Source organism: Mustela nivalis (genome assembly GCF_964662115.1).
Source record: "Mustela nivalis genome assembly, chromosome: 4".
Taxonomy (NCBI): domain Eukaryota; kingdom Metazoa; phylum Chordata; class Mammalia; order Carnivora; family Mustelidae; genus Mustela; species Mustela nivalis.
In genome coordinates this window covers 67,597,307-67,623,097 of record NC_139023.1, presented here as the reverse complement: position 1 = coordinate 67,623,097, position 25,791 = coordinate 67,597,307, and the positions used below count along the sequence as shown (strand labels likewise).

At 64.0% G+C, this 25,791-nt stretch overlaps 1 protein-coding gene across 1 annotated transcript; it reads left to right on the top strand.

The window, feature by feature from the left end:
• The first annotated feature begins 1,968 nt into the window (after positions 1 to 1,968).
• On the top strand, positions 1,969 to 15,458 carry FGFRL1 (fibroblast growth factor receptor like 1). Its single transcript, XM_082727547.1, has 7 exons — positions 1,969 to 2,298; positions 2,871 to 2,965; positions 11,841 to 12,113; positions 13,164 to 13,244; positions 13,336 to 13,620; positions 13,707 to 14,060; positions 14,193 to 15,458. Exons 2-7 carry the CDS (start codon positions 2,887 to 2,889, stop codon positions 14,639 to 14,641), a joined length of 1,521 nt encoding a protein of 506 aa, XP_082583673.1. The 5' UTR covers positions 1,969 to 2,298; positions 2,871 to 2,886; the 3' UTR covers positions 14,642 to 15,458.
• The last annotated feature ends 10,333 nt before the right edge of the window (positions 15,459 to 25,791 follow it).

Here is a 25,791-nt window from a genome sequence, read left to right as displayed (position 1 = left end):
TCCCTTCCCAGGAGGGCCCTGAATCAGCTCTCCTTGCTTCCTCCCCATCGGCAAGGCCTGAATCAAGTACGGGAGGGCTACTCAGGTCTGCCCTTTGGGCCCTCACTCAGGGTACAGACAGGACAAGGCTGGGCTGGGCTCGCCTCTACCCCATCCCGAAGTGCCTACACTGGTCTGGAGACAGGATTTGGGACCCTGCCTTCTCACTTGTTTGGGAACGGTGGGCAGTCTGGGCCTTGATAGGCCCCAAACCCTGACTGTTGACACTCCCTCACCCAGCTCTCCTCTGCCTTGGGAATGTTAGTCTGCAAGGCCTCTGCAGTTTCAGTCTTCCCTGGAAGGTTTCCTGGAAGAGGGCACTCCTGAGCAGAGAGAAGCTGTTCCAGTCAGGGTTTCTGATGGAGCAGCATGGCGAGAGGGGACTGAAAGGCTCCTCATGGGGGCAGGTGTGTTCGTGTGTGTGTTGGGGGTATTATTTGGCCAGAGTTTGTGGGAGAAGGGGATGTGGTTAGGACCCAGGCATCCAGGGCCTCAAGGCTTGTGGGGTTTATGGTGAAGGTATTATGGAATCACAGCAAGATCACAATTTTATTTATTTTATTTTTTTTTTTAAATTTTATTTATTTATTTGACAGAGAGAGAGAGATCACAAGTAGGCGGGGGGTAGGGGGAGCAGGCTCCCTGAGCAGAGAGCCTGATGTGGGGCTCGATCCCAGGACCCTGAGATCATGACCTGAGCCAAAGGCAGAGGCTTAATCCACTGAGCCACCCAGGCGCCCCCACAATTTTATTTTAAAATGATGATTGTCCGTTCCAGTGAAGCGACAGTGGAGGGGAAGCCGAGGAGAGCCTGGCCCCCTCCTCAGATCAGAAAGGTTGGGGAGGAGGCCCTGGAGGGTGAAGGTGGGGAGGCATCTGAGTGGGCAGACGCTGAGCAGGCCAGGGCTGGGGTGGGGGGAGGGGGAGCAGTGTGCAGAAAGGACACAGTAAAGCAGGCCTCCAAAGCACAGTTTCAGTCTGCATGTTCAGTCTCTGCTGACTGCCCATGGGGAAATCTTGGGCGAATTACCTGCCTTCTCTGTGCTTCTGCTCCCTCACCTGTGTCAGGTGACAGCAAGGCACCTGCCTGCCTCTGAGGATTAAAGAAGTGATGTGTGTTGGTCTCTATTACTCTTGTTGGTGTCCTTGGGGTTACTATCACAGCGGCAGGCCTGAAGCCCCAGGTGGGCATACCTGCCTTCGGTCAGGGATGCCACCATGACCCTGGGAACGGGGCAGAACCTCTGTTCCCCACTTCACCAGAGACCTGTTCCCCTCTGCCAGAACCACTTGGGACTGGAGCTGGGTCTTGGATCTCTTCACTGCTCCCAGGGGCTCCCCGGGGACTTGGGCCTCGAGGGAGCCCTGCAGCCATCCCGTCCTCCCGTCCTGGGCAACCAGGGATGGCCTAGCTGCAGTCGGGGCTGGCCCGAGGTCAGGCGACTGTGGGCTCGACCAGGGCCAGCGCTGGGGGTACCAGGAGTGCTTAGGCACGGTGGCTGCAGGTATGGGGTGGGCGCCGCGGCATCCAGGGGCGCGCGGGACAGGGTGGGGAGGTGCGGGGTGGGGTGGGGGCCGGGGTGGCGGTGGGCCTGGCTGGGGTGGCAGAGACTAACGGGGCAGGGGCGGGGGGGGCGTGGCGTGGCGGGGGTGGGGTGGGGGCGGGACGAGGGCGGGAAGGGGGTGGCTGGGCCGGGTAGGGCGGACTGGGACTGGGGGCCGGGCCCGGCCGGGGGCGGGGCCGCGCCCCAGGGAGCCGCCCCGCCCGCAGGCCGCCCGCACTGCGAGGGTTAAGGCCCAGAGCCCCGCGGGCGGGGCGGGCGCGCGCGGATTGGGGGAAAGTTTGGGCGCGGGGCGGGCGCGGGGCGGGAGCGGGGCGAGCCGGGGCGAGCCGATTGGAGGGAAGTTGTGTCGGGGCGGGGCGCGCGGCGGGCTCGGCGCTCGCTCCGGGAGAGTTGACAAAGCCCCGCAGGGAAGGACGCCTCGCGGCGCGGCGCCCCGGGCCCCTCGCCCCGCCGCCCCGGGACCCCGGCCCCGGCCTCCAGCCCCTGGACTCGACCCCTCCGCCCGCGCTGCCTCCGGACACCCGCCTCGGCGCCGGTCCTGGCCCGAGCCGCCCGCGCCCAGGTAGCGCCGCCCCGTCCCGAGGCCGGGCCCGGGGGCGCGGGGCGCCGGGGTGCGGCGCCCGGGGCGGCGATGACCGCGCAGCGCGTCCCGCGGGCCCGGCCCTGAGCCCCGCTGCCTGCCTGCCCCGCCGAGGTGAGACCCTCCGCGCGCCCGCGACCCCCGGGGGGCCGACTGGGAGGGCCTGCAGGGAAGGATCGGGGTCCGCGGTCCGGGATCTGGCCGGGGGCTGGGAGGGTCTGGGTTCCGGAATACAATGTGCGAGGCCGCTGGGCACCGCACGCGCCGCCGCCGACCCTGCCCGGCCAGTGGTCCTGTCCGCGCCCCGCCCCCGCCCCTGCACCCCACGTGGGCCCCCCCAAGCGCAAATTTGTCCGCTAATGGCGCAGGCGATTATGTGCGCGGCCGCCGGTGTTGTGTGTCCCGCGGGCAGGGCCCGAGTTACAAGCGCCAGGAATCCAGACGGTGTTTAGAGACGGGGGGCGGCGGGGGAGGCCGGTAATTAGTGTAAACCCTTTGTCTGCCTTTGATACCCGCGGTGCTCCCCGCCGCCGCTTCCTCCGCCTGGAGCGCTGGCAGGGAGGGCGGGGAGGCCCGCACCCAGACCCTCGCAGCCCCGGACTGCGGTGCTGGCGGCCCCGGGGCCCTAGTCTAGAGGGTGGCGACTCCTACCCTGTACGCCAGTGACCGACCCTCAATACCTCCAGGTCCGGACGGGCCAAGATGACGCCCAGCCCCACGTTGTTGCTGCTGCTGCCGCCGCTGCTGCTGGGGGCCCTCCCGCCGGCCGCCGCCGCCCGAGGTGAGTCCTGGCGCCCAGCCCGGCGCCCCGGCCTGCGCCAGCGCCGCCCCTTTCCCTCCCGGGCCTGAACCCTGCCACAGTGCCCAGCTGGCGCGCGTGCCTGCGCCCCGCCCCTACTGGCCTGGAGCTTGGTGGGTCTTCTCACCCTCTGGGCCCCCAGGCTCAGCCAGAAGGTACATCCCCCTTTGCCCGTGGGGTGCCACAGCTCACCCCCAGCTCACCCTTGGGACTCTATGCTCACTGAGGGGGCACACCTCACCCACAAGGCCTCTCTCACCCAAAGATCACCCCGGCTCACCTGTGGGACCCCACATTTGCTGGTAGAGTGGACTCTGGCCCCAGTGCCTCTCAGGACACATGCATGTCTGTATGTGTACCTGAGGTTGAGGGCAGTTGGTTACCCTGAGGATTTTTGTGGGGTAGGCTGTTTGGCACAATGAACCCAGTTAGGCCCCTATAAGGACCCAATTAGACCCAGAGACCCCCATGGTGGTCAGGGTGCGGTTTGGGGACAGTGGGGACATTGTTAGTGTTTGGGACTCATGACCCAGCCCTGTGCCCTGAGCTGGCCCATCCCTGGGAAGATATAGGGTGGGGGGCTGGGGGATTGAGTGTCTGGAACATGGAGTTGCTGCATGGTGTAGGGGTGGGGGCTCATCTCCAGGCAGACCCAGAGGACCACCTGCTTCAGGCCACATACTGTATGTGGGTGTGTTCCATTCCAGGACTCAGATGCACACTCACACACCTGATGTCCCAGTGGGCAGGCCTGCAATGTCTCCCGAGGGACGCTCGCCCCTGTACCCAGCCCCAGCAAGGTACAGCCTTGGCTGACGGGTGATGGGACATACGCGTTCACGGACTCCCGCCCGCCATCTTCTGCACTGGCCTCTTCTCGGCTAGGCGGGCCCTTTGGCCGGGCCAGCCCTTTGGGTGTGTTGACCACTCAGGAACGTCCCTGTCCTGTCCACCAGTCCTCTGAGGCTTCGCACCCCTCCCCCCGCCACCCAGCGGGTACACCGAGCCCAGCCCGGCCTTATATGGGCACGTTCGGCAGTTGGGTGGCAGGCGGCAGCCCAGGTGGGCCTAATGCCACAGTACCCCCCCGCCTGCCCGGCTAGGGACTGGCCTGGTGGCCTGGTGGGGGCTGCCCAGGCGTGGTTGGGCCTGGCAGTGTCCTGGGCACGGCAGGCACTCAGGTCATATGCAGCAAGGCCCCCCCGCCCGCCAGTGGCCGGCAGCCTGGATTCCGATCCCTCTTTCATCTGCTTGGACTCCCCTCGATCCCACACCTGCCTGTCCTCTGGCTGCTCAGCCAGGAGCTCTGGAGGCCGCTGGCCTGGCCTGGTCATTGGCTGGATCCTGACGCAGAGTGGCGGATGGCAGCAATGGCGGCGGGCAGCAGAGCCTGCCTCAGTGCCAGGGGGCCCTGGAGGGGCCACACCCAGCTCTCTTTCCCTCAGCCTTGGCCTTGGGACTGCGCCTTGTCTCCAGCCTTGGCCCTCATGCCGGGTGTGCACTGCCCTGGCACCCACTCTCCAAGGGCAAGGTCCTGTGTGGCTTTGGGGGTGGGGTATGAGGCCCCTGTTCCTGAACAGTGCTGGCTTCCCCTCCAGCCTGGCCTTGAGGGGCACGGTACCTCTGGGCGCGCCCCCAGAGGGCCAGGCTGTTTGCCGAGAGCCGTCTTCCCTGTGCGTCACGCTCTCCACAGTCAGCCCGTCTCTACACTAGATCATGTTTTCAAAGTTCTTCTTTCTGAAAGTTTCACAATCAGGGTGGGTTTGTCTTCAACAGCTTTTTCCAAATTGGAGGGAAGATAGGATTTGGGTTTCTCACAGTGGGAACTCCAGCAGCTCCGATGACCTTGCCTTTCCCAGAAAGCTCTAGAAGAACTCGTGGAAGGGCTTGTCGGGTTTGAGCTTTTCCACAGGGGAAGCAGTGGACAGGTCTCTGGACAGCCAGCCCTCGAAGTCACCTTTCTGTCCCCTGGACCGTGCCGGTGTGCCCTGGGAGGGCCGAGCGTCGCCCCCGGGGCCGGGCGCTGGCTGCTGGCTGCCTCATGCCACCAGCATAGTGACTTCTTGTCGTCTGGGCTGTGTTGGGAAGGGCCTACCAGTGTGTGTGAGGGCGTGCGGAGGACGCGCGGCCGTCAGGAGGGCTGTCGTCGTGTGCGTGTGCGCTGGCTGACCTTGCTTGGCCTCTGGCCAGGCCGCAGGGGCCTCCCCCAACCCTACCAGGCAGCCCCAGCTGAGGTGGATGTGCGGGAGCTGGGCCCAGGCGCTGTGAGGTGGGGATGCAGGCCAGCCGCCCCATTTATGTCTCGGGCCCCACTCCTGGAAGAGAAAATAAATCACTGTCCTCTCTGGGGGGAGGAGGGAGCCATGAACAAAGTCGCCTTTGGCTGGGCCTGGAAACTCCTACCGCAGGCTCCTTCTTCATTGTGCGGGAATCAATGGGCCTTCAACCCCCGCCCAGTGCCATGGGGAAATGTTGGTTTTTCCCAGCAGTGGCCTCAGCCTCCGGCCTGGGGTTTGGACACTGCTAAGAGTGCTGGTGGAGGCAGGCGGTGGTCCCGGTGGGCCAGGAGTCTCGCTGCTGGCCGCGTTGCTGCTGGTGGCGGGCCTTCTGTGCCATCCCAGTGGCCGTAGCCCTGGCATGCCCAGGACACAGCCTCTGGCCCATGCTGCCACCCCACCCTGCCTGCCATCTGTCTTTCTAGTGGTGGTCATTGTGTGCTTCTGGTCAAGCCTGTGGGTGTTCAGTGTGGCTACTCTTGGGGTCCGAGGGCAGTGGGGGCCTCTGTCCTGGGCTAGTTCAGGCTGGGTCTGCAGCCAGACGGTCCACAGTCGAGGAAGTCTGGGGGAGGGAATTGGGGGCATAGGGAGAGACGTGGGTAGCACAGCCCGGAAGGAGGTATGGGTACTGGTCAGGTGAGGGGAGAATGGCCTCTGGGTGGGGGAAGAGCGTGAGCAGAGGTGGGCGGGTCGCACTGACCAAGGTGGACATCTTGGGGCTGCAGACGCCCTGGTGTAGCTGGATGGGGGCCAGGAGTGGGAATAGGCCAGGACTGGGCTGAGAGGTTGGTTGGCTAGGGTGCAGGGCAAAGGGGTTGGGCATGTCCTGGGTGATAGCTTCCTGTCCCCAGTGAGTTGCTGGGCCAGGGCCTTGAGGCTGGTGGGCCTGGGTCCCTTTGTCCCACAGGAACTGGCCTCGTTGGGGAGAACCAGCATGAGGCAGGGGCTCCAGGTCTGTCCCTGGAATGCAGGGGACAGTGTGACAGGGAGGTGCTCCAGCCTAGGGCCTGCTGATGCCCAGGGCTTCCCTTTGTGGCAGAAAATAATGACTTTCTTCCCCAGTTTGTTAGAGATTGACACAAGTCCTGCACTATGAAGAGATAAAGGGGCCTGGGGCAGCAGGTGGTGGAGAGGGAGCTGTGCCCAGCTCTGGCCTGGGACTGCCCTGGGCGGTGATCTCCTCTGACCCCACCATGCTGAGCCTCAGGACACTGAGGGTGTCAGTGGTGCCACTGGCTGGCCCTGGCACTCTGTAGCAGCCTGCCCGGTCTGGTGGGGACCGTGGGCTTCACTGTGGAGCCTGGCAGCGGGTGCTGTGTGCCCTGTAGCCTGCGGAGATCTCAGGGATCCCAGTGTGCCACAGCCTCGTACCTATAGTCTGTCAGCAAGAAGCTGGCTGTGGGCTGTTGGCTGGGACCCTGGGGTAGGTGAAGCTGGTGTGGGTGGGAATGCGGGGCTCTGTGGCCTGGGGCTTGGGCCGTCCGGCGCTTGAGCCCTCACAGTGAGGAGCAGCACTGGTGCCAACCTCTGACCTGGGGTTCCAGGTTCAGGAAACACCATGTCATATGGGTTCAAGCCCATGGCGGGCAGGACCCTGGGTGCGCTGGGCCTCTTGTCCTGTTACCCTGTCTCCTGGGTCCAGCACCAGCTTGTTAGGGAGACCCAGGGGACCAGGTCCTTCTTCACTCTGGGGCTGGGGTTGGGGCTGGGGCTGGGCCCCTCTAGGGAGGTGGTGATGCTAAACCAGTTCTAGGTACATGATGTTTTTCTGAGGTGGGGGAGGGGGGCAGGGGTCAGCTTGGAGTCTGTGGACTTGGCAGGCTGTGGATGCAGCCACCGGGGTATGCCAGTGAGCCCTCTAGACTGTTCCTAGGGCCGTGGAGTGGGTGCCTTTAGCTGTTGGCCGTTCCTGTGGGGACCCCCTCCCCAGGGCAGCAGCCTGTCAGGGAATGCTCTGTGGCCCCCATGTGTGTCTTGGGAGTGGCAATGAGGAGGAGCCCTGGTCAGGTCTGGGCTGGAGGTCTGCCTGGGGCTTCCAGGGCCAGGGACAGACCTGGAGGGTCCCCCCCACCAGCCTGTTGCCTTCCATGGTGCTGCTCCCCGGGCGGTGTGTCAGGTCGGACACCTCGAACAGCTTGCTGACTCAGTGGGTCAGGCTGTCCCTTTGTTGCACCCAGACGGCCTGGCTTCTGGGGCAACAGCCCGCCCTGTGGGTCCTACCAGTTCCATGGGTAGATCCCATGGGTTCAGCCCCAGGGGCCGCCCCCCGGGCCTGCTGGTGATTGGGAGCCCATGTGTGTGCACGCGTGTACCAGAGTGGCTCAGAACCAGGGTGGAGGCTGAGCCCTGCCTCTCACGGCTGTCCTGGGGGGGTCTTCATCTGGGCCCCCTCTTTTTAGCCTCCCAGCCCTTGTCTTCTTGGGGGAGGGCACTGGCCCCAGGTCTGCCTCTGCGTGGTGTTCACCCACCAAAGGGACCAGCATAGGGACCCCCACTCTGCCGGAGAGTGTCCCCCTGCCTCTGCCAAGCTAGACGGGACCTACATCGCTTCCCTGCCCCCTGTCAGGCCCTGTCACAGAGTCCTTTGAGTCCTCTTTTCCAGACCACTTGACTTCTCCAGGAAGAGAGGGCTCCAGTGGCTCCAGCTGGCCATCCAAAGTCCCTTCCCAGCCAGTCCCAACAAGGTCAGCCTGATGGCTCCCCAACCAGCCAGAGAGTTCCTTCTAGGCTGGCTATTTCCAGGGCTTCTCAGGGCTGATTGGGAATGGAGTGAGCTCTGATGTACTGACCAGCTGATTCCTGCAGCCCCTCACTTCCACCCGTGTCCGTGGCCCCTGTGTGGGCAGTGTGGACTGGCACTTAGGTGCCCCCGGGAGGGCTGGTGTCTGGCCCAGCTCCTCATGAAGGCCGCTTGGGGTCAGCAGGTCATGAATGCCTTGAGTGGCGGAGAGAGGGAGAGGCTGGCATGGGCAATGCCCCCACGGCCAGGCCCGAGACAGACCTAAACAGGACAGGGGCTCGGGTATGGTTCAGATGGAGCGGCCAGAGCAGGCCACCCCAAGAGGGGCACTGCAGCCCCCTAGGGGGGTTGGGGAGGGTGTTGGGGAGAGATACCAGGAAGGGATGGGCAGCATAGAGGCCGTGAGGATTAGGGAGGTGTGGGGGGCTGCACTTCAGGTGGCCCCCGAAGGTGTTGGAAACTGCATGGGCTAGACTGCCACTGGGGTCCTGTCCCTAGCCCTCCAGCATGTGTCACCCCTCCATCCGTCCCAGCTCCCCTGCTCCTTCAGCCCTCCTGGGCTCTGCTGGGATAGGGGGAGCATCAGCTGAGGTTATAGTGTTTTAACCCTTGAGCAACTGTCCTCACGGCAGGTGGGGCAAGGGGGTCTCTGGTGTGGGGAGTTTGCCTCTACTATTGGTGTATGACTGTGTATGTGCGTGTGCCTGGGAGCCTGTCTGTGGGTAGGGTGTGTGCATCTGGGGGGCAGCCCATGTGTCTGAGAACAGTGTCTGAGGGATAGCCTGTGTCTGGGGATAATATCTGGGGGACAGCCTGTGTGTCTGGGGACTGTCTAGGGGACAGCCTGTGTGTCTGGGGGACAGCCTGTGTGTCTGGGGGACAGCCTATGTGTCTGGGGGATAGCCTATGTGTCTGGGGGATAGCCTATGTGTCTGGGGACAGCGTCTGGAGATGGCGTGATGAGGTGGATGTATGGCACCTGAGTTCTGGGTGGTGGCTGGGAAGCCTAGAAGTGTAGGCTGGATATATGGGGTCTTCCTGGTTGCTGCCCCCTGACCCATCCCCACACCCCCATTCTAGTATGTTGTCACAGCTGTGGGGATGGGGTAGGGCGGGAAGGAGAGAGGGAGGAGAAGAAGGTGTGGTGGTCCTCTCTCTGCCTACCGCATTGCTGTTCAGCCCCCTTGAGGGGTGAGACCCAGACCCAGCCTCCATTTACCACCTCCACATGGCCATCCACATCCTGCCCATGCCCCCCAAAATTCCTCAAGGCTGTGGCTTGGGGCGCATGGAAGGTCAAGGGCTTCCTGGAGGTGGTGTTTGTGGGGAAGTGCCTGTGCTGAAGGATCCAGAGACTGCCCTACAGCTGGTGGGAAACTGCCCCCGCTCCACCCCCTGCACACCCTCCAGCTGCCCATCTGCCTCAGGTCTTGCCTCAGTTTGCCTCTGGCTGGGTGGGTCGGGCACCTGACCAGGTGGAACAATGGGGGCTTGTGTTTCCTGAGCTAAATATAGAGCCGTGGCAGTCACACTGGCGGCCAAAATCCCCAGGAATCTGGGGTGGGGGGGCTCCCTCCGGTGAGCCTGCTGGGGTCTTTGCAGAGGCAAGGGGGGGCGGGGGCAGGGAAGGCCCGGCTCAGGGGGAGGGGAAGGGGGCTGTTTGCTTTAGGATAAGGCTGGCTCCGGCTGGGGCCTCTGGCTGCCTGCCTGTCCCCCTGTCCTGCATGCAGGCCAGTCCTCAAGGCCACACCTCCGTTCTGTCTGGCAGTCACTGGGCTCTGTCCTCCTCTCTGCAGTGGCTGAGGAGGCCTGTGGCCTCTGTGGCCCAGTAGATGCCCCTGACCCCCACTCATCACACCCCACTGCCTGGTACAGGGAGGGGGCAGGGCTGCAGGTGCCCCTCCTGGCCCCGGAAGCGCTGTCTGTTGGGTCCTCTCTCTGCCACTGACGCAGGCTTCTTCTAGGATGGGGCCAGGACAGGAAAACCCGGGGAGAGAGGGATACCATCTTAGCCCCCGACGCTTGCCAGGCAGTGTTTGGGCCTGTGTGGACAGCCAGGTGTCAGTCAGCCTGGGGGCAGGCTGAGGGGGTCCCCTTTCTGTCCTGCAGTCTGGGGTGCCCCTTTGAATAGTGGGATTGCAAGCAGTGACAGGTGTTAGACAGGGCCTGCCTGGGAGGAAGGCTGGGACCCTGGGCATGCTGTGGGGCCTCAGGAGACCCCCGCAACTGTCTCACTGTGACTTGGTGGGTGTCTGGGGGGCCCCATAGGCAACTGAGAAATTTGGGAGAGGTAGATCTCAGCAGCTGCTTGCTGGGGCCCTGGGGGCCTGGAGGGAGCTGGCTGAGAGTGCAGGGATGGCCTGGGGCCCATGTTAGGAGCCCCATGGCAGGAGTGGGGGGAACCTTAGCAGAGGCAGAAGCATTCCTGGGGGTGTGCTTGGTGGGGTGGGTGGGAGGGTAGGTGGGGCTGGGTAGGGCCCTCCCCCACCTCAAGCTCCCTTTTCACCAGTGGGCATAGAGGGCACAGAGGGAAGGGCCTGGTGTTGCTGTGCCCCTGCTGTGCCCCCTAACCCTCTGTCCCCCTAGCAAAGCCGGGCCCCTCTCTGCCTAGACCCTGGGCTGTCAGCTCTCTCCATCTGAATGGGGGCCAACACCCCCTGCCCTCACCACCAGCAGACCAGTGGCGTGGGGCTACACTTCGCACAGGTCCCCTGGGGCTGGGAGATGGTGCACAGGAAGCTGCCACGAGCCTCTGGAAAGCCCAGGGATGCACTCTGGGTCCTGGAGGGGAAGCCGGCAACACAGCCAGCTGGTACCTACACACCATAGAAACACCAGCTGGTTCTTGAGAGCACATGCTGCCCGCAGGCCCCATAGCTGTGCATCTCAGGGCGGCCACCGGCCAGCTCCTGGGAGACCATGACACAGGATTCAGGACGTCCAGGCCCTAGTGGCCACAGTGTGGAGTGAGCACCCCTGGCCAACAGCCAGAGGGCGGGATCCTGGGAGCTAGACCCCGGAAGGGCAGCGGGGTGCCCAGAGCCATCTGTTCTGGTCTGGGTGTACAGTCAGCGGGGTGAGTGTAAGGGCTCAGTGCCCCCTGAGGTTGCCCCAAGGTGCAGGAGCCTTGGGGCTTGGCCAGGAGGCAACCCCACCTCTCTGGGACGCCAGCAGTATCCTCTGCAGCCGGCTAGCCGGCCTGCTGGCTCTGCACCCAGGAGGCACCGAGGCTAGCCGTGAGCTGGGACAGGGCTGGGAGTGGGTTTCTTCCTGCTGGTGACTTGGGCTTCTCCTATTGGGGGACAGTGGGCAGGGGGCTGCCAGCCAGACCAGGAACCCTGCTGCTTGCCCTTGGACCCCAGGGACTCGGGGTCATGCCACCCTATCGTGCCACTCTGCCCAGCCTCCTGCCATGGTGCCGCTGGCATCAGGGAGGCCCTTGGCCAGGCACACATAGCCGGGCACTGACCGGACCATGAGACACATCTGCTTGTGCTACACAGACTTGGTGCTGTGTGCCTTGCCTGTGGGGAGTACATGGGGGTCCATCCTGGCTCGCCTGTGGACGCGCAGCCTGGGTGAGTCGCTCTGGCCCCTCTGTATCCTGGCTCCTCCGTGACACGATGTGACGGCACATCCGGGGAGCTCAGATCCCGGCAGTGGCAGGATCCAGGAGACTACTGACCCCTGCGGGCTGGGGCCAGGGCCCAGGGCTTCAGACCCCCACTGCCTGGGCTGGGCAGGCAGGCAGCTGACGGGGGCTCCCGCATGCAGGCCTGCCTGCACTCCTAACCACTGGCCACCCGCCCCTCCCTGACTGAGCCCTCTGTACCACCCACAGGCCCTCCGAGGATGGCAGACAAGGTGGTTCCAAGGCAGGTGGCCCGGCTGGGCCGCACTGTGCGGCTGCAGTGCCCTGTGGAGGGAGACCCGCCGCCACTGACCATGTGGACCAAGGACGGCCGCACCATTCATGGCGGCTGGAGCCGCTTCCGGGTGCTGCCCCAGGGCCTGAAGGTGAAGGAGGTGGAGCGGGAGGACGCCGGCGCCTATGTGTGCAAGGCCACCAACGGCTTCGGCAGCCTCAGCGTCAACTACACCCTCATCGTGATGGGTCAGTGATGCCCACGCTGGGCCCATGCCGTGTGAGCCCAAGTCCACGTGAGCCCGGGAAGCAGACCTTCCCTGTGCGGCCCCACCCCACCCCAGTGCTGCTACCAGGAGGAGACCTACCTGCCGGCCTTCTCCAAGACCAGGACAGGGGCCTGACCTCTGGGGCCACCACCCCCAGCCTGGGCCCTCCTCCTCAGGCCTGTGCCATGGGGTCCCCAGAACCTCTGCTGACGGGGAGACCCAGGCTGGCTAGGGGGTGGCAGGAGTGGGCATGGGAGAGCCCCAGGGTGGTGGTCTTGTGAAGGGCCTGGCTGGGAGGCCAGGCCTTGGCGTCGGCTCTGACTTTGAGGCTCAGATTTCAGAGTTCAGAGGGGCCGCCAAGGGCCTTGTGTTCTCTTCTGCCTCTGGGGCTCTGGTGTGGGGGCTGGCGGGGTCCCCAGAGACGCACCCATGACTCGCTGGTACCGGGAGGGCTCCTGGGCTGGGTGCCTGGAGGTGGGGCTCCCTGGCAGCCACAGCACCCCATCTCGCAAAGGGGGCGAGCTTGACTTGTGCGGCCCCCTCCTTGGGTCCCTGACTGGGTGGAGGAGGCTGTGACAGGAAGGGCATTCCTTGGCCTGCCCCACCCCCACTAGGCCCCCTGCTCTGGATTGTGGAATGGGAACACGGCTGGTGTCCCCCCCACTGTCCTCTGAGAGGGGAGGGTGACGAGGCGGTATGTGAGCCATGTCAGCTCTCCAAGGCCTCGGCCCCCTTGATGTGGGCTAGGGTTACCGCAGCTGCCGGGCGGGCCCGGCCCCCTCCTCCCACTGGGCCTGCAGACCCCCCGGAGCCGGGGGGGCTCTGTTGGGGTCACCTGCACCCAGGCAGTGGGCTGGGCGGGCAGCTCTTGCCCAGCTGTCTCTGGGATTCTGAGAGGTGGGTGTGCCCTGGGGGCGCGCATGTGTGTTTACAGAGCTCTCCCAGCTGGGCCAGAGGCCAGGGCCTGGGAACCAGCCTGGGGTCGGGAGGGACACTGTTGGGGCCCCCCTCATTGCTGTCCTCTCTGCAGATGATACTGGCGCAGGAAGGGAGCGTCTGGGGCACGACGGTGCCTCCGGGGGCCAGGAGGATGCAGCCAGCAAGCAGTGGGGTGAGAGGGGGTGGGCATCGCCGTCCTCCCTGGGCATGGGTGGGGGTGGCCTCCCAGTGTCCTGCTCACCTGTGTGCTGGCCATTCCACAGCGCGGCCCCGCTTCACGCAGCCCTCCAAGATGAGGCGTCGCGTGATCGCTCGGCCTGTGGGCAGCTCTGTGCGGCTCAAGTGTGTGGCCAGTGGGCACCCACGGCCCGACATCATGTGGATGAAGGACGACCAGGCCCTGACAGGCCTGGAGGCCGGGGAGCACAGAAAGAAGAAGTGGACACTGAGCCTGAAGAACCTGCGTCCCGAGGACAGTGGCAGGTACACGTGCCGTGTGTCCAACCGCGCAGGCGCCATCAATGCAACCTACAAGGTGGATGTGATCCGTGAGTGCAGGGGGCTGGGGTTGGGGCGGGGGGTGGGGTGGGGGCGGCCCAAGGTGGTGCCGACGACCTGCTGTGTCTCCATGCAGAGCGGACGCGCTCCAAGCCCGTCCTCACGGGCACGCACCCCGTGAACACGACCGTGGACTTCGGGGGCACCACATCCTTCCAGTGCAAAGTGCGCAGCGATGTGAAGCCGGTGATCCAGTGGCTAAAGCGTGTGGAGTATGGCGCTGAGGGCCGCTACAACTCCACTATCGATGTGGGTGGCCAGAAGTTTGTGGTGTTGCCCACGGGGGATGTGTGGTCGAGGCCCGACGGCTCCTACCTCAACAAGTTGCTCATTGCGCGCGCACGCCAGGATGATGCCGGCATGTACATCTGCCTGGGGGCCAACACCATGGGCTACAGCTTCCGCAGCGCCTTCCTCACCGTGCTGCCAGGTGCGCCCCCTCCCTGCTCCCACCCCAGCTACGCGAGGCGCCCCATGAGGCCACAGGCTGGCCAGTCGCGGGCTGTCCTGGGACCCGTGGCGACATTGCTCTCCCCACCCCTATCCTTGGCCTCTCTTGCAGACCCCAAGCCACCAGGGCCCCCCGTGGCCCCCTCGTCCTCGACCACCAGCTTGCCGTGGCCTGTGGTCATCGGCATCCCGGCTGGCGCCGTCTTCATCCTTGGCACCGTGCTCCTGTGGCTCTGCCAGGCCAAGAAGAAGCCATGCACACCCGGGCCCACCCCGCCTCTGCCTGCACACCGCCCGCCCGTGGCCGCCCGCGACCGGGCCGGGGACAAGGACCGTCCCATGCCCCCCAGCCTCGGCCCTGCCCCTGGCGTGGGGCTGTGCGAGGAGCTCGGGCCTCCGGTGGCACCCCAGCATCTGCTGAGCCCGGGACCATCTGCCGGGCCCAGACTTTATCCCAAACTCTACACGGACGTGCACACGCACACGCACACACACACGCACTCGCACACGCACTCGCACGTGGAGGGCAAGGTCCACCAGCACATCCACTACCAGTGCTAGCCAGTGCCACGGGGTTGGGCCCCACCCACCGGCCCTGCGGGGCCCAGGGTGGGGCGGCGGGCCCATGTGGGGCAGGCGGCTGCGCAGAGAGCTGGGGCCTAGGCAGGAGGCACAGTCAGCACCCTGGGGTGCCCTCGGTGACACACACATACCTCTGGACACACACACACACACACACACACACACACACACCCCTCAGACTAAGACACCTGGGAAGGTCTGTGCCGGCAACTTTGCATTGTGCATGTAGCAATGGGCTAGTTGATGAAGGAACCCCTTGCCCCATGAGGAGGGTTCCACAGGGGCCACGGTCAAGCCACCCCTCCCCGCGCCTGGCAGGGGGTCTGAGAGGACCCTGGCCAAACCCCCAAGCCCTGCCCCGTGCCGGCTGCCGTGTCCCTACCCAGGTCTCCGCCAGCGGCTGGCTGTGTTTGTCAGTTCCTGTCTGGGCATTCCCCAGGCTCCCGGGCCGGGAGGTCAGGCAGAGCAGTCTTGGCCCCTGCCCTAAGAGGCTGGAGCCCCCTGGGGGTGACCCTGCCCTCGCCAGAGCGAAGGGCCCTTGATATTTATATTTAAAAAAAGAAAATAATAATATTAATAATGCTGGAAGGAAGGTGTACCACAGAGCCTGCCTGACCTCAGGCCCGGGACGCACCTGGCCTGCTGGCCAACTGGATGGCCGCCTCCGGGCCGGGCACCATTGCCCCACTGCCTGTGGCAGCCCCAGACCTCTGTAATTTTATATAGAGTTTGAGCTGAAGCTTCGTATATTTAATTTATTTTGTTAAACAAGAAAATGTGCATCCTCTTCCATTAAGCTGATGTTTCTGCCTTTGGCTTGTGCGTGTGTGCATGTGTGTGCGGGGCCTGGGTCTGTGTACGGGCATGTTTGTGGGCCTGGTCTGTGAACAGGCGTGTGTGCCCATGTGTGCTTATGTCTGTGTACAGCTGTGTGTGTGGCCATGCCTGTGGGCCTGTGTGCCAGGCCCAGGCTCCAGGAGTCCTCTAGTTGGCCTAGGGTTCTGGGATGACACCTTGGGGTCCTGGGGCCTCGTCAGCTGCCCTCAACTGGACTCAGGTGGCCGTGTTTGGAGCACTGACTGACTCACACCCCTACCAGCAGTTTCCTAGCTAGCTAGAGTCCTGCCTGGTCCAGTGGATGTCCCATCTCTTACCCGTACGGCCCTGAGGGCCCTCAGTGTAGGGCCTGTGGTTTCCCTGCCCCACACTCTGGGGCTTCGGCTGGTGGCCTCGGAGGAGTGGGGCCTCGTTGTCATCCCTGTCCTGGTGCCTGCCGCCTAGAGGATGCAGTCCCGAGTCTGCCAGCCACTACTGGGCCATGAACCATGGTCTCACTCCAGCTGCGCACCCTGAGGCTGGGACTCACTGCGTCTTAAGAAAAGGCACTAAGTTAAGATGATTTTAGCAAAGCCACTAGTTTGAGGTGCTTTGGGTCCCCAGAGCTTCAGAAGATCTGGCTGAAGGAATGGGGCCTTGCTGGTGTTAGGGGCACTGGAGGGAACACAAGTAGGTTCTGCCCAGCCTTACCGGCCAGTACACTCACCACCCCACCTGGTTCTGCTGGTTCCTTGCAGCCAGAGCTCCCCAGGGTCAGGGCCGAGCCTCTACTGGCTCCCTTCTCCTCAGCCGAGGGCAGGTCTGGGAACCCTGTCCTCTGGTGTCTGGAGCTAGGCCCCATCCTCTGGCCCTCTTCCACTGGGCCCCCTGGTGTCCCTGGGTTGGACCCCACTCTTTCTGCCCCAAGGAGGCAGGGGCTAGCCATGAGGGAAGGCTCACTGGGGCAATCCTGATTCCATAGGCAGTGACCGAGCCTGGGCAGGGCTGGTGGTGGCCAACTTCAGGGGACACCATGGGAAGCCAGCTGTGGCAGCTCTGCTGGGCAAGCAGGGGGAGCTGTGGGAGCTTCAGGTAGCCACAGCTGGTGACCAGCCAGTGCTCTCCAGACAGGACAGGCTCTGGGGGCTAGAGCCCGGATGCGTTTCTCTCCCAGGTGGGGGCGGGATGGAAAGAGTCAGCCTTGGGTGGCAGGGAGAACTCAGGCTACGGGACAACCATAGGCCATGGAAGTGAGCCGTTTTCTCTCACCCCCCCGCACCTGGGAGGGTACACCTTCTACCCCCTGCCTGGACCTCCAAAGGTGCCCATGACCTTCACAGCTGAGGTCCAGTGTCTCTGCCTGGGCCTCACATGGGAACTGCTCCTGTCTTCTGTCCCCAAGGAGTTCTGATGGTCTGTCTCTCAGGGGCAAGACAGGTCCAGCAGGGCCCTGGGTCCTGGCTCTCACTGAGACCGGCAGCCCTGGGCTCCACACCCCCTGTGCCCTTTCAGGGCTTCTGAGGGGAGGCAGGCACTGAGGGACTGGTGACTCTGTGAATACATGGGGACCCTGCCCGGTCTCCCCGAAGCCCTATGTGTTCATTACCACACCTGGGGCTCAGGGTCCTCAGCTACAGCCTGTCTCACAAAGACCTCAGCCTCCTGCTCTAGGGGTGACCACATGGGTCCAGACCCCTCTCATGCCCTTTTCAGGGGCCACCTGTCGCTTCCAGACCCTTCTCCCTTGGCCCCACCCTGTACTTCTGCTCTCCTGGGATGTCTCCCACTCTGTGCTGCCTCCTGCTCTGTGCTGCATGACTCCTGGGAGATTTCAGGGTCTACCTGAGTAATCCTTGACCCTGACTTCTGTCCCCTCTGTTGCAAGGTCCCATTTTGAGCCCCCCCCCCATATTGTAGGGACCACCCTGTGCCCCACACTCCCAGGATAGAATCTCATTTCCTGCACACCACATGTGGGGGCAGCGGAGGGGACAGCAGTGTGGACAGACCATGGGGTCCAGGGCATGGGGGAGGGGTGAGACGGGGGAGAGTAGATGCTAGGCCGGGTACAGGGGTTGTGAAAGATGGGGGATCCGGGGGTCCCAGGGCTGGGCCTCCTCGAGCAGACCTCTGGTGGCTAACTAGCAGTGGAGCTTCTCTTGGAGCCTGGCCTTTTTGCCCATCCCACCCTGCTCCTGAGCCCATGTCTCTGCCCTGTGGGTGCCGGTCTCCCCTTGGGGACTCCCAGGTCTGATGCAGAGGGATAAGACTCAGCTGATGTTAAGGGCAGGGTCCCCCACCCAGGATGGGGCCCTAGGGACAGAGAGAGGGGGTGGGGTGGTGAGCTTCCCATGCCCCACCATGGCCCCTACTGCTTGGGCAGAAAGGTCAGCAGGCAGCTGTCAAGGCTCTGGGGACCACCAGCAAGGACACAACAGCTGGTGTCCCCAGCTTTGTGGGGTTCTCTGTAGGGCAGGGCTGGGCCCTACCCTGGGAGCTCCCAGTTTGGAGGCAGAGGAGAGGGACCCAGCTGCGTCCTCAGAGTGACCCCCGGCCATGCCAGGCTGGACAGGGACTTCTGACAGGCCACATCAGGAGGCCGCTGCTGGCGTCCTTGGTGGGGGCATGGCACACGGTGGGTGGAGCTCCAGTACTGAGCCGGGCTACAAGCTTCCCCCCGATCTGTTCCTGGGTGGTGATAAGCCGGTCCCTCCAAGCCCAGAGTACTTGAAAGGGCGGCTACCGCTCTGACACTTTGGGCGCGAGCCCCCCCACCACGCACCCTTCCCGGCCATCCTGGCTTCAAAGGGGAATCTCATCCCACAGCTGTCCAGGGTGTGTGGGGGGGGCCCAGGCTGATGAGAATGAGGGGGACGTGGGACAGCCCCACCCGCACAGGACTTGGGTTGGGACAGCCTGGCAGGAGATCAGAGTCTTATCCTGGGGTCATGCCAGGGGACAGGGAAAGGAATGCAGGATATGGGACACAGGAGAGGTGTCAGGAACATGGGACATGCAGTCAGGACACAGGATGGGGACAGCCATGGCCTGGACTCAGAACCCAGAGCTAAGAGCTCACAGGGGATGGCCAGGCTGCCCCTGTTGCTGACGCTGGGTTTTGTGGGGCTTGGAGGATCCTGGCCTTGTGGCAGGGGCTGTGGGAGGCAGGGTGTGATGTGGGGACCTCCATAGGGCCACCCCTGCTTGGGGAGATAGGCCTCCTGGCTGGACTTGATGTCCCAGGAGCCCACGGCGCTTAATAGAGCCCCTGCCACATCCAGGGGACCCATGGAAGGGCTTGGCTGGGTGGAGGGTCAAGGGTGGGACCTGTTGGCCAGGGCGCCCTCTGTGCCCTGTGCTGACCCCACCGTGTACCTAGCCCCACATGGCCACCCTGGCCTGGAAAGCTGGGGCTCAGATGCTCTCCTGGAGGGCTTGGATGATGTAGAGTCCTTGGTTTGGGGGTTTACTTTTAGGCCTCATGACAGTGTCTCTGGGGAAATATTTGGCCAGGCCCATGTCTGGGGATGCTGATGGAGGGCCTGCTGGAGCTCGGAAACCCTTGGTGACCCAAAGGCAGGGCTAGACTGCAGTGGCCCCGGGGCTGGTGGGATCTATGACAGGACCCCCTCCCCATGGCCATACCTCCAGCCCCCACACTGAGCTCTGAGAGGACTTGGCTTGTGGGAGCAGAGGGCAGGGTCAGGGGGTAAAGTTGGGGTAAAGGAGGGAGCAGAGAAGGTCTACACTCCCCCTACCCGGTGAAGATGACAAGACAGGACAGGAGCCCCAAGGGAAATGTCCATCCAGCTCTGGTGGCTCTGGGCCCTAGCAGGATGGCCACAGGCCCCACACAGAGCCCTCACACTGTCCGCCCCACTTACAGATAGGCCTGGTCCCTGTGGCATGAGTATGCAGCCCAGTGGGGGCTTCTGGACCAGCCCCTCACCATGACCCCTGGCACCGTCCCTCAGGCATCCACTCCCCAGCCTGGGACGGGCCCAGGGGCAGCTCTGACTTCCAGCACTGACAGCCCAGCCTTGCCCGCTTGACCCTGTGAAGGTGAGTGCTGTCCCTTTGGAGATTCAGCCTTGTCCTGTCAGCAATCCCAGCCACCACCACCCCCGCCCTGTGTAGCTCTCCACAGCCCCTGCTTTGGCTCAGGGGTCCCTCCAGGCTGGCACCCTGCCCCAGACACTCCAGTCCCTGGACTGCAGCTGTCTGTGCAGGGACCATCAGGACCCTCCATCCCCCCACAGGCCCACAGACTTCGGTGATACCAGGTGGGAGCTGGAACACCTCCCTGGGCCTGAGGGATCCTGAGGTGCAGAGCCCACCTCCCCTGCCCCCTGGGGCTTCTCCTGTGGGGACGACCCTGGGGGCAGCAACCCTTAGCGGTGCTGTCTGGCCTCCCGAACCCACTCGTCTGCTAAGGGGGCCTGGGGCCCTGTGCAGTGGGCTCAGGGGCTCCCCACATATACTTCTATGGGCAGCAGCTGTGTGCAGACCCTGTGGCTGCTGAGGCCCAGTCAGCTGCTAGTGCCCTAGCTGTGTGGCTCCGTGGGAGGGAGCCACTGACCCAGACCTCCTGTGCCCCCGCCCTGGGAATTCCGCTCAGCCCGGGGTGTGGTGGAGGTGGGGGGAGGGGTGGAGACTCAACACAGACTCAGTCTCGGCCTGGGGCAGGGCAAGGAGCAGGCGTGCGGGGTGGGGGATGGGAGGGGGAGGTGGTGGCTCTGCACACGTCTGCCTCTCGGGGTCCCGACTGTTTCTGTTCAGGGAGCCTTGGGTCTGGAGTTTGTCTGGGATGATAAGGCAGTGTGCCTGGGTCGGGTCCAATGGCCAGCACGGCGGCCAGGGGCTTCCTAGGAGTGGCAGCCCAGCAGTCAGGGTCACACGCTGCCCCTTACTTCCTGACCTCGGCCCCCGTCCGTCTGGGCCTGCAGCCTGGAGTTTTACTCCCTCCTCTGGCCGCGCCAAGGCCTCTGTCCCAAGCTGGAGGGGGCATGTGCTTGTCCCCAGAGGCTGTGCCGACCCCTGTCCACACCACCTTCACAGGCCAGGGAGGCCAAGAGCGCAAGTGGGTGAGGACGCCACCAGCTGTCCCATAACCAAGTCTTGGGGGGAGGTGCAAGTGGCCTCCTGAGCACCTCAAGGGTGAGCCATGCCCTGTGTGTGAGGGGGGTGATGCCTCAGGGAGGGGTCCAGATTGGGGCCAGATGTCTCTCCCCATGCACCCCCTCCAGGGGTGGGGGAGGACACACAGAGGGTCTGCAGTAGCCTCAGGTGAGGGGGTGGTGGGGCCTGAGGCTGCCCTGCCCCCCACCACAGCTGTATACCCCACCCCCACTCCCTGTGACAGCCGACAGCTGCTGGGCATCTGGCCTGTGGCCGGCAGGTGGTGACAGCTGCCAACAGCTGGCTGGAGGGAGGGTCAGGCAGGCCTTATCCTGAGCGGAGGGAGGGAGTGGAGCAGTGGGTGGTGGGTTTTCCCCAGGGAGTCCCGGGGAAGGCCAAGCTCCTGTGTTCCTAAAGAGCCCTGCCCTGGTCCTGGAAGGACCCCCACTAAGAGGACAGTGGGGAGCCAGCAGGGGTGCCTTTGCCCTGCTGCCAGGGCTGAGGATCCATCTGCCTCTTGAAGAGCCAGGGGTCTGGGGGCTCCCTGAAGGGAGGGGTAAGGGCCACAGAACCAGGGAGGTGAGAGGATTGGAAGAGGCTGGGCCTTGCGGTGTCCACCCTGAAGGGAGGAGGAGCAGGTGGGCTCCCGTGGCGACTAAGAGTGGGAGCCCGCTTGTGGCGCTGGGCTCCTCTCGGGTCTCCTGGTAAGGGATGGGGAAAGTGAGTTGTACCCAGACTTCCCGGAAAACCACGAGCCTCAGTGGGTGCCTGGAGATATGTGAGACTCTCCCCTGGGACCATCATCCTCACGGCTCCAGGCCCTCCCGGAATCATCCCAGCAGCCCCCCAGGAACCACCCCCTGAGCTGGGGACAGAACCAGAGCTGCCCCCTGCCTGGCAGGGAGCCCCTCTGGGTCATGCCCTGGGCACCTGGTTGGCGGGCCACCTCGCTTTAGGCAGGACCCTGTGAACAAGGGCCCATGAGCTCAGGGTGGTCATGACCCCCTGCCCTCTCTGAGTCCCCTCTGGGAGCCAGCATCTGGCCTCGTCTGGTTCTGACGCTCTGACTGGTGGGCAGGATGGTGGGGGTCCTGGGGTCCCAACCCTACCCACTCCTGGCCCCGGGCTATAGGGAGCCATGACCCCCGCCTCCCCCACCTGTGTGCCCTGGGCAGCGCCACTCACGACATCGTGTGCCTGGCCGCTACCCCAGGGCTCTGACTCAGCCCTGGGCATGAGGGGCCCAGTTTGGCTGGTGGGCGGGACGGGCCGGGCTCTGCAGAGGCAAATTCCTTCTTCCTTCATAGCTTTTTCCTCTATATTTTCCACTTTCTTCTAAAAGCTGTTCTCCACTGTTCCTTCCTGGAGCCCCTCCAAGACAATCGGCACCCGGCTCCTCCGGGCGGCCACAGAGCTCCTTTGACTGTAGTGGTGGAGCTAAACCCAGTGGCACAGGGCGGGGGATGGTGCCTGAGGCCTCTGCAGGCTGTGCACAGCCGGGGGAGGGCGGGGGGTCATGCTAGACCCCCCAGCCCGGGCTGTGCAGGCGGAGGCTGCTGCTGCTCCTGTCCCCCTTCCCAGCTGGGAGCCTGGTGTCTCTGGCTGGAGCACAGATGCGGCCCCGCTTGGGTGGGGGTGGCCTTGGGGCGCATACCCATCTCTGTCCATGTCCTGAGTGTGGTTGTCCAGTCAGTGCAGCCTTGTTGAGGCGTTCTGCTACCGTAAGACCACGGGCCCACCTGGGAGATGGGATGGTGGGTGCCCTTGGTTGCCTGTGCCCTCCGCCAAATGTCCCCGTTCTGGCGCCCACTGCTGCACACAGTGGTACTCACTAAATGCGTGGCAGGAGAAGTAGCGTTGGGCCCAGAACGTTGGGGTGTGTGCTGGCAGACAGAGGGTGTCCACCTCCTGACTACCCTCTAGTGACCCAGGAGGCCTGCCCTGGACAGATGACAGGGCCCCTTCCTTCTGGCCCATCAGGGTGGACGGGTGGTGGGAGGTATCACAGGCCATGGGGGACCTAGGCACAGAGGGGCTGGGGCTGGACAGCCATGAGCCATGGCCTGGTGACAGGAAGTGTCTGCACAGGTGAAGGCACGGAAAGGCCCACAGAGACGTCGTGGCTGATGTCCCTGCATGGACAGTGGTCACTGGAGGGGATGGCGGGCTGCTTAGCCTCGGGCAGGCTCCTGGGTGCCTGTGCTCCCTGAGCCCTTGCAAGCCGGCGGCCGGAGGCTCGCCCACGGGGCCCAGCGAGGGCAGCGGCCGGCCGGGAGCAGGCCCAGAAGGAGGCACAATCCTCCCTTTGTTCCTGCGGCCGCCTGGAGCCCGGAGGCCAAGAGGAAATGAGGGTGAGCCAGCCAGCAGCCCTCACCCGCCCCACAGGCCTGGCTGCCAGGGCCCGGTGGATGCCAGGGCTGGGCTCCACAAGGAGCTGGAAGGACCGCCCACCCCACCGCCCTCGGGCCTGGCCCAGTGGGGTGTCTGTGGGGGGCCTGGGAGCCTGGTCTCTCCACCCTCGCCAGCCCCAGGTCTCGGCAACCCATGCCCTGCCCGGCCAACCGGCTCTGAGTGCACTCTCCTCCTCCTCTTCCCTCCTGGCCCACCCCAGGCACAGGTGGTTGGTGTGGCTGAGGGTGGAGAAGGCAAGGGTCCTTTCAGGGGTGAGCAGAGGGGTCTGCTGTCTATCCCAGCTCAGCCAGGCTTGTTCCCTTGCCCATGGAATGGGGTGACCCCAGCTCCAAGGGGCCGAACCTCTGGGCAGATACTGGCCCCCCTCAGGGGCAGTCTGGGGCCAATGATGGATGGGCACGTGGGCACATGTGGGTCCGTGGGCTTTGAATATGTATGCATGTGTACTGGTGTGCGTGGGGCTTCAGCCCTGGGTGTCCCCTCGCTCAGCAGCCCCCTTCACACCAACCCTGCTGGCAGCTTCTCCCCAGGGGTCTCAGCAGAGCCGTGAGGACGTCTGGTGTCTGTCCTGAGATGTATTTTAGCCTTTGCCTGCATCTGTGCAGAGGCTGAAAGGTGACCCAGAGCCCCCCTGTTGCACCGTGATCCTTCTTATCTGTCCTGGGAAGGGCAGACTCTGCCCAGCAGGGCCCAGCTTTGATCCTCACAGGCTGAAATCACCACCATGCTGGACAGCCTGGCAGGCTAGGGGCCTCAGTAGGGGCTGGCCAGAACTGGAGCCCTGGCCAGTGGCCCCACCCTGGGGCAGGCCCCACTGCCCCGGCACCCACCCTCAGGCCTCAGGGTGGGTGCTGGGCCCCCCAGGATGGCCTGGGGTGTCTGAAGTCTGCCCAGAAGTGGGGAGGCCCTGGGGGGCTGGAAGGCCTGTCCCAGGGCAGGGCAGGGGGCAGTGCAGGATACCCTGCTCAGGGAGGGCAGGGAGCAGCAACACCCCCCACCCCTGCTGCAGTTCCCTCCATCCAACATCAGACTTGAACACACACCCATGACTGCTTCTCCCAAAACAGCAGTACCAAGACTCGGGGTTCCCTGTGCACCAGGGGGAGAATCTTCAGGGCAAGGAGGAGGGGCTCTGAGGCCTGGGTCCCTGTGGATGTGTGTTGGAGGGCCTGGGCTGAGGTGCTGACAGCTGCTGGCGAGCCTGGAGCTCAGACTACGTGGCTTGCCTCCCCCATGACCAAGAAGGTGCCAGGCTCAGGCCTGGCCTCGCCCTGGATCTCCCAACTATGGAGTCACTCAATGTCCCCCCGGTCTCCTACTGGCCTCAGGAGCTTGCCCAGATGGATGGGGGTCTCAGGGCTGGGGTCCTGGCCCACTGCCCCTCCCCTGGCCTCCTGCAGCAGAGGGGACACAGGCCCAAACCATGTTCATGGCAGCTGGAGCTGTGTCCCCACGGCTGGGCTGAATTCCTGTGGCCTTCAGCCCCCCGCCTTTTGCTCAGGCACCCAGAGCTTGTCCAGGAGGCTGTCAGAGCTGAACTATGTTCCTGGCCTACCCCTCTGTCCCAGTCTGATGCCCCCCCACCCAGCGATGCCCCCCCCACCCCCCGTGATGCCCTGTCCATGGCTGGGACAGGAGGGCAGGGATACTGCACACTCAGAGAAAAGGAGCACGTCCTCCATTTTGGCAGAACTGCCCTCCACTGTGGATGGTCCCACAGGATGTCCCCGGTTACCTCTCGAGGTGGGGAGTGGCAGACGTCCCTCTGGTGGGATCGGATGGTATACAGCAATATACCATGAAACAGGACAAAAAAACCTCACCAATTCGGGACTCCTGGGTGGCTCAGTGGGTTAAACTTCTGCCTTCAGCTCAGGTCATGATCTCAAGAGTCCTGGGATCAAGCCCTGCAATTGGGCTCTCTGCTTAGCAGGGAGCCTGCTTCCCCCTTTCTCTCTGCCTGTCTTTCTGCCTACTTGTGATCTCTCTCTCTCTGTGAAATGAATAAATAAAATCTCAAAAAACAAAACAAAACAAAAACACCTCGCCAAGTGGGACCTGGCAGGCCCAGGCTGCAGAGTGTGGGACTCTGGATCTCAGGCTGCGAGTTCAAGTCCCATGTTGGGTGTAGAGATTACTGTAGAAAAAAATAAACTCTTTTAAAAAAATATATTGCCAAAAGGATGTGTACCAGGCTGGAATGGTGAGCAGTGACAGCCACAGGCTGCCCCAGTGGGAGATGCTGTCACCAGGGGTCACCTGTGGTCACGTGTCCTGGCGTGCAGCCCTGGGCCCCTGAGTCGGGGGGAGAGAGCAACGGACCAGCTCTGAATCTGGGCCTGGAGGGGGGTCACTGGGTCCGGCAGGGAATCCTCAGCTCAGGTGGGTGTCTCATGGTCACTGGCCTCCCCAGCTCACCTCCAGGTGCCTCGTCCTGCTTTGAGGGCCAGATTGTAGTTTGTTCATGTCCTCGAGGGAGGCAGGGAAGTGGCTGGAGGTGTGGTCTCTGTGGCAGGGACCTGCCTCTGTACCCCAGCACCTTGCACAAGGGACCACAGGGACCAGCATGTGAGTCTGTGGCTGGGGTTGGGGCTCCTGTCCAGGCAGATGGGAGCCGAGTCCCCTAGCAGAGTGTCAGGGACAGCAGGCTGGGCAACCCGCCCGCCCAACTCCTTCTTTGAGACCAGAGTTCCATAAGTGAGCATTGGTGTAGACAGCCTGGTGGGGGACTGGGAGTGGCTGGGGTCAAGGCAGAGCCCACTGTGTGTCCCAGGGAAGCTTCT

Excerpts from the sequence above, each read along its gene's own strand:
- FGFRL1 (XM_082727547.1), top strand. The coding sequence starts at position 2,887 with ATGACGCCCAGCCCCACGTTGTTGCTGCTGCTGCCGCCGCTGCTGCTG. Across the intron at positions 2,966-11,840 it reads GCCGGCCGCCGCCGCCCGAG|GCCCTCCGAGGATGGCAGAC; the intron begins GTGAGTCCTGGC and ends TACCACCCACAG. Across the intron at positions 12,114-13,163 it reads CTACACCCTCATCGTGATGG|ATGATACTGGCGCAGGAAGG; the intron begins GTCAGTGATGCC and ends TCCTCTCTGCAG.